The sequence below is a fragment of the Peromyscus leucopus genome, chromosome 11, assembly GCF_004664715.2.
Source record: "Peromyscus leucopus breed LL Stock chromosome 11, UCI_PerLeu_2.1, whole genome shotgun sequence".
NCBI lineage: Eukaryota > Metazoa > Chordata > Mammalia > Rodentia > Cricetidae > Peromyscus > Peromyscus leucopus.
The window spans coordinates 7,411,495-7,419,178 of NC_051072.1; the positions used below are offsets into that span (position 1 = coordinate 7,411,495).

General features: G+C 44.4%; 1 protein-coding gene across 1 annotated transcript in view; it reads left to right on the forward strand.

The window, feature by feature from the left end:
- Positions 1-4,583, forward strand: part of Fbxl7 (F-box and leucine rich repeat protein 7) — a 373,299-nt gene extending 368,716 nt beyond the window's left edge. Inside the window, exon 4 of the mRNA XM_028868169.2 lies at positions 1,138-4,583. Coding sequence (XP_028724002.1) covers positions 1,138-1,874 — 737 coding nt within the window. The 3' untranslated portion in view covers positions 1,875-4,583. The remainder of the gene's footprint in view (positions 1-1,137) is intronic.
- Positions 4,584-7,684: the final 3,101 nt, after the last annotated feature.

Sequence of the window (7,684 nt, forward strand, 5' to 3'; positions counted from 1 at the left end):
TATATAGTCAGGGATGCTAGCTCATACATGGCAGTCCAGGAAAAAATTGTCCAGGAAATTAATATTATCTCGGGGACCTAAGAAAGTTGAAAGTAGTTCCTAGAGCTATCTGAGGAAGACTCTTCCATAATCCAGGCACAGAGGATACCAAGCAGGGCAGGGGTGGTGTCTGGGAAATGACAATGGTGGGGTCAGTGGTAAGAGCACAGGGAAGCCCTTGGATGATGCTAGACCAGATTTTATACTTGGCACACAGTGGATACCATCTAAAGACTCTGAGCACAGGTGATTTGAGTGCCGTTTCTAGGCATCCGATTACAGCTGTATGGAAACATTGAAGGGGATGAGGGCAGAGCAAAAGAGGGAGACAGGTAGACAGGCCAGGACAGTAATTTAGGTGGCATTGCCGTCGCCTATCAGCACCTGTTGAATCAAATCCCAGACATTGATTTTCTTAGAGTAATAATGACAGAACTATCCCATAATTTTCAAAATATTTTATCTTTTGCTTCACGTTGGGTCATTCTACTCCTAAAGGATGGGATTGCCAGGCACTCATCCATAGCACTGAGATGCAGAAAGTTTGGCCTCATGGCTGAAGCAGTGGAAAGTGGTCCCACAGTAATTGTCAACTCTCAGCCCTGGGAACCCAGTAGGGTCTGCCCCAGCAAGTTCCGCGTGCTCTCTCCCGGTTCCCCTCTTTCACTTCATTTCTTTGAACGAAGAAGCTACCAGAGCACTGCCAGACCTTTAGGGACGTCCTGAGCCTCGTAGGGTCACAGCCAGATATGTAGGCACATGGTCTCACTCCATTACAGCTTCCCTGCAGGCAAGGGCCTGTGCCCATTTTATGACCAAGAAATTATATAGTGTGGTTCGCCCCAAAGCATGTTGGTATTTCAAAGTCTAATCTTGGTATTTCCAATTTTAAAGTCTGCAAATCCCCTAAGCCCAAAATTCAGCAAAATTGCCAAATAACCCAACAAACAGGAAATCATTCCTAAAACCGTTCTCTTTAGAGGTCAAGACCATAAGAGTTAACCCCTGGGTTGGGCTAGAGAGAGGGCTAAGAATCACTTACGGCTCCCGCCACTCTGGCAAGTTGATCTGAGCATTGTGTTCTGTGTCTTTATGCAGGGTGCTCCAAAGTTACTTGCATCAGCTTGACCCGGGAGGCCTCCATTAAACTGTCCCCCTTGCATGGCAAACAGATTTCCATCCGATACCTTGATATGACGGACTGCTTCGTGCTGGAAGACGAAGGCTTGCACACCATCGCAGCTCACTGCACGCAGCTCACACACCTCTATCTGCGCCGCTGTGTCCGCCTCACTGATGAGGGCCTCCGCTACCTGGTGATCTACTGCACGTCCATCAAGGAGCTGAGTGTCAGTGACTGCCGCTTTGTCAGCGACTTTGGCCTGCGGGAGATCGCTAAGCTGGAGTCCCGCCTGCGGTACCTCAGCATCGCCCACTGCGGCCGCATCACGGATGTGGGCATTCGTTATGTGGCTAAATACTGTAGCAAATTACGCTACCTCAATGCGAGGGGCTGTGAGGGCATCACGGACCATGGCGTGGAGTACCTGGCTAAGAACTGCACAAAACTTAAGTCTCTGGACATTGGCAAATGTCCTCTGGTCTCTGACACGGGCCTTGAATCCCTGGCTTTGAACTGCTTCAATCTCAAGAGGTTAAGCCTCAAGTCCTGCGAGAGCATCACGGGCCAAGGCCTGCAGATCGTGGCCGCCAACTGCTTCGACCTGCAGATGCTCAACGTCCAGGACTGTGAAGCTTCAGTGGAGGCCCTGAGGTTTGTGAAACGCCACTGCAAGCGCTGTGTCATTGAGCATACCAACCCTGCTTTCTTCTGAAGGGACAGCTTCCGTCGGGCATGCTTTCACAGCAACGTGAACCAATGCTCTGTAAACGCAGCCCATGTAAGCACCCACACCCACTCATAGCCCCTGTTTCTTCCGGGAATGTTCTTAGGAGTCTGGCTTTTTATTTCTTACGAGCAAAGGAGGTCAAAGAAGGAGCAAAACCAAATTTCTACCACGGTAAACTGGTTCTGGTCGGTTTGTTTGTAGACGTATCCTCTCACAAAGGATGCATCTCGGCAGGCTGGTCATTGTGTCTTCTGAAACGCACCTTACCCCATCTTCCCTTCCCCTCTTGTACACATGCCATTCCCCCAAAGTTCCACACCCTCACCTTCCAAGCCTGCAACAACTGCAGCATTAAGCATCAGAATATGCCCTCTGAAGCTGCCACTTAAACTACTTGGTGGGCATAAGCCCCACGCCTAAATCCCACACCAAGCAAAATTGGGGTTAAAGTAACGTTAACACTTTATATGTGCGAAGGGCTTCCCTGTGCGAATGCATTATGGCAAATCACATGGCGTCAGAGGAGACATGTTTTCTCTCCCAGCTCTGCCACTAACTAGCTGTGTGACCTTGGTCTAAAAACACCTCACCTTTCCTGGCTTCAGCTTCCCACCACCAGATGCCAGAGGTAGGGGGCAAGCCTCATGCCCCTTTTAGAGTTGAGAGAATAGTGATGCCGATAAGCAGAATTTTGCATAAAGAACTTGGTGTCAAGCACACAGAGAGCACTTCTGAGAGAACTGGTTGTGTGGATGACCTGTGCTTTCAGGAGGTTCTGTGGGGTAACCGTTAGTGCACATGGGGTCCAGGTGCACACGGGGTCCTGGATGCACATAGGATCCTGGGTACACATAGGGTTCTGGGTGCACGTAGGGTCCTGGATACAAGTAAGGTCCTATGCAGAGATCCTTTTACTCTCCTCTGAGAACTAACACAACTCTGTTTGGTGGGCTAGCCTTTTGCACGTCTTCTGCCATGTGGGATGCTTTGACTTCCATGCACATGTGCTGTAGCATTCTTTCACACCACCACATCCAGCCCAGGCAGGCAGGAGAGTGCACCGTGACAGGAAGCCTGTATGTCCCTGTCAGCTTGCATCCTTTGAGCATTTTTCAAATCCAAGTAAAGACCCTTATAATTTTTAATTAACAAGTGAGGTCCAAGGGAACCCACATCCTTCAAGGTGTTTCTAACCCTTCTCGGTGCACATATGCTATGCTTCAGGCACATCTGTCCTGCAGCCCGGCAGAGACAGACACCTTGGTCCTTTGTCATTCACATTTTATCTTGACTCCTCTCATCTATTTATTTCTCCATCAGATGAGGCCCATTGGGGTTAAGCTTATAAGTGTCTAATTGTACAAACACCTTGCCTGCTGTCTGCATGTTTTCCACTAAATAATGTAAAACAGGCTTGCAGGTGTTTCAGTATTGTTCACTCAGAAGTGCCAGGCACACAGAGGAGGGAGCACACTGATAAGCCAGATGCTGGTCCACCCACCGAAGCATTGGGACAGAACATGAGAATCATTTCAAAATTCGAATTTTAAGTTGATGGACTTTCAAATGGTCCCTTCTGAATAGACAGCAATTTACTAAGTTCATTTTTAAAGAATCAGATAGTCAGAAGAAATCCTGTCACTTTTTTTTTTTTTTTTTTTTATGAACTCCAGTTGTCCTTTGTTAGTAAACCCAGTACTTTTCCCAATTTATTCTCTGGCCACTTTCCTTCTCCATCACTGTTGAAAGAGTTCACCCACCTTCTTCTCAAGGTGTCTATCCCCCGGCCCCAGAGCCTCTGCCTCTCCAAGCCAAGCTTGCTACATTTGCTCCAGACCAAGCTTATTATACACTGCTCGACAACTGCACTCTGGCTGTAGGCTCCGGTGTGTACTATTGTCTTGTGTTGGAAAGGAGACGTTACGTGATGAGCTGGCAACTCTTCAGGAGGTTCCGTCATTCATCCTGCGGACCCCAGCCTCTGTTCAGGTCACACTGTCACCAGCACAGATGGGTGAGCAGGATGATGTCATAAGGGAAAAAAAAAAGTTTTGGCTAGGGACAGGACCTAGTGACAGCCATTGAGTTTAGAATCATAGAAGAACTTCAGCATAGCACCCCTCTGCCCTCTTGACTTGTGGCTCTGCTTAAAGTTTGAGTTGAAGAGTCACCGTGGGTTGTCTGTAACCCTTGATACTGGAACATTCCAAAGGATTTGGTTTACTACCCCCCCAGAATGGGCAGGGGGATCCAAAGTGGTTCCCTGAGCCATTTTTAGTAACTCTTATCATCACTGAGTACATCACCTGAACTGTCTTTCATGTGAGACCCAGGGGACATTTCATACTCGCTGGCTGCCCAGAACATGTGTCTTTCCCAGTTTCTCCCTTTCCCATCCTCTTCACCCATTCTGCTCTCCATCAGGGTAGGGGTATGGATCTGTGACAAAGGTTCCTGGGAACAGCTCAGTGGATTTTCTTGAGGCCAAGCAAAAGGCCTCATTAAGAAATGTATCTTTTAAAACATGGCTTCCTTCCTGACTCGGCTAAATTGAATGCTCATTTGTTGTTGCTGTTCTTTGTTTGTTTGTTTGTTTCTCTTTAACTCTAATGTTCAAATCACTGCGTGCTGTATGACTCTAGAAAGCCTTAATTTACTTCCACCAAGAAATAAAGCAATATGTTGGCAATCAGACTCAGTTCCATTTTTAATAATCTTGCCTGAGGTGGGTGCTATTTGCATAGGGACATGGAAAAGCAAGCAAGCAATAAACAAATAAATATTAAAGTCACAACATGCAGCTCACTGCTGCTATTGTCCCTTTAAAGCTAGACCCAAGGTTCTGTTGCCTCCATGGACCTTAGGACTTTGGATTTAAGTTGGCAGGTAAGTGAATAAAACATTACAAGTTGATCCAGGACTTAGTTCCTCATCCAGACACTTCCCACGAGATTGTTGAATTCATAACTTTGCATTTTAAAGGAAATTATATTTGATGGTTTTATAATACCACCGAGAATCTGCGACAGTGTCCATAATTAAATATATTAGCATTCTGTACCAGTGAATATGGTGTAATGCAATTAATATTATTAAACATAATAGATAGCCTTGTATTAATCCAGGTCAGGTGTTAACATGTCAATTTATACAGTAAATAATTAAAATATTCCATTTTTCATAAATGGATGGATTTCAGAATTATGGATGAATAATCATGGAGTTGAATACACCCTGACTCTAACTACAAATAGTTGAGAGAATCTTCAATGTTTTGCCATCCATTAGTGTCTTAGTGTATTAAAATATGGGAGAAGTTGTGTAACCTGATGGAGAAGAAAATAATATCAGTCAGTTAGAAAAAGTGAAATGTCAAATTGTCCCCCCTTCACCTGAACCTTTAGAGTTAAATTAAATTAATATGGAGGGAAGAGAGGAAACAATTGGAGAGCTTCACCCTTAGCACCTAGAAGGACTTTGAGGGGAATTAGTGTATCAACTGTAAATGTATTATCCTCAAACAACTTTTCAACCTGTATTGCTTTGACAGCTGTCACTTAAACCAACAGAACTCTTAATTACCTTGGAGCATTAATTTCGGGTAACTCAATTCTTGTCAAGATCTGAGAATAAGGATATTAGTGAGTAAAACCTACTCACTTCGAGACTCATTGACTTCTCAAAGTGTCAGCATTTGTTCACAATTAGACAATGCCTTCCAGATAGTTGGCTTTCAAGAGAATTCAAGTTAAAAAAAAAAAAAAAAAAAAGATTGGGTAGTTTAAGAGAAAAGGTAGTACAATGAAACTGCTTACCATGTCAACATTATCAAAGGGAAGCTACCAAATGTATCAGTCCTTGGCCATCATGACCGCTCCAGATAATTTTTTTTAATGTTAAGTATCTACTGGATGGTGAAGAAATATTGAAAGGCTAGGTAAATATTGCAATGAAAATACATTAAAAATCTGTGGTATTTTCCACTTGGATGCTATTAGTCCTTTATATTTGGGGGTTTGATATATAAAAATTTAGAAAATTGTTCTTCAATAGGGAGAAATGCCATTAGCAGTGAGCATGCCTCACTTGTTTTCAGTGTATGCTGGTGTTATCACTAAGTCTTGCCTAAACACAACTCAAGTTCCCTAAAGAGCAATTTGGGCTTGTTTCACTAGGGTCACCACCAGAATACCGTGACACGCACTCTTTTTTTCTCTTTCAGTGCACTATCATTTCTTAAGCCAAGAGTCATCTCATAGAGCCCCCTTTACCATCCCCAGTTAGCAGATCAGGTTGAATTCTAACTAATAATACCTTGACTCAGAAGTTATACAGGATATGAGGCCTGCCTTTCCACAAAACAGATGTGACGTCTGCCTCAAAAGCTCAGGAAATATCCATATCTCAGATGCCAATCTTATTGACTACTCGAAAAACCCACCTTTCTGCTTTGAATGTTGTTCAAGGGTTTAGTGGTGAAAGTCATTCAGGTGTGAGGATAGCTGTGAAGGATTATCTTGTCTAACTGGTAAATTTTTGTGTTATGACATGTTTGTCTTTGCAGCTGCTCAGCTTCTGACGTCACACTGGTGAAATTGGAACGTCCAGTCTATCCTAGACTACATGGTAATTAATACATTAATACACTGTATATTTCAATCATCTTTTCTCATGAGTTAAAAAGTGATCATGATGAAAAAAAAATCATCAAGTAACCATTTATTGACTATTGACCATATGCCGGACTGTAGCTGAAAGTTTACCTGTGCCCTCCCAACTCCCATGGCCTCATAGTCCTGCAGCCACTCAGACCCAAATGAACACACAGAGGCTTATATTAATTACAAACTGTATGGCCTACTGGCTCAGGCTTCTTGCTAGCTAGATCTTACATCTTAAATTACCCCATTTCTATAAATCTATACTTTGCCACGTGGCTCCTGACTTACCGGTATCTTTACATCTTGCTTCTCATGGCGGCAGCTGGCAGCCTGTCCTCTGCTCTGCCTTTCTCTGTCCTCCTCTCTAGTTAGAATGTCCTGCCTAACTCTGTTCTGCCTCACCATTGGCCAAACAGCTTTATTTATCAACCAGTCAGAGCAACATATCTTCACAGCATACAAAAAGGCATTCCCCCATCACCAGACACAGTGATAACACAGAAGGGAATCGCCAGCACTGTAAGTTTGTTTGAAAAATCTGTGGCTGGAAAAGGGAGGAGGGAATTCCAGACTCTAAGGAAAAACACACTACTGCAGCCAAACTGCCTCCTATATACTTATGTTTATAAACAGACCCGCAAGACTCAGCTGGGGTCAGAAAAACTTCTTTGTGCAGGGGATAATGGTTAGTGCAGAGACAAAGAATAAGTGACTCTTGGGTGGTCAGCTCCAAATAAGATGTCTGCATGAGCCCCTCTAAGTCCCAGGGACCAGCACATCAAAGGAAATAGAAAGACGTTCAGACAAAGCAGATGGAGGGAGAGGAGCAGGAGGAAGCACTGTCTCCTGGATGTGACATGGCCATTGCAGTCATGAACACACAGCAGCTCTGTCTAGCTGTATAAGATACACACGAGCACACACACACACACACACACACACACACACACACACACACACACACTTTAATGTGTCACCAAGATAATTAGCGCTATCAAATATTATCCCCCTGAGTATTCTCCACAAATGCTGCTTTGGACGTTCAATAGTATCCCACTCTGCTACTTCTCAATGCCTACCTTGTCAGAATGGGAAACCAGCCTCAAAGGTCTACTTCTCTAGGAGGCCCCTCAT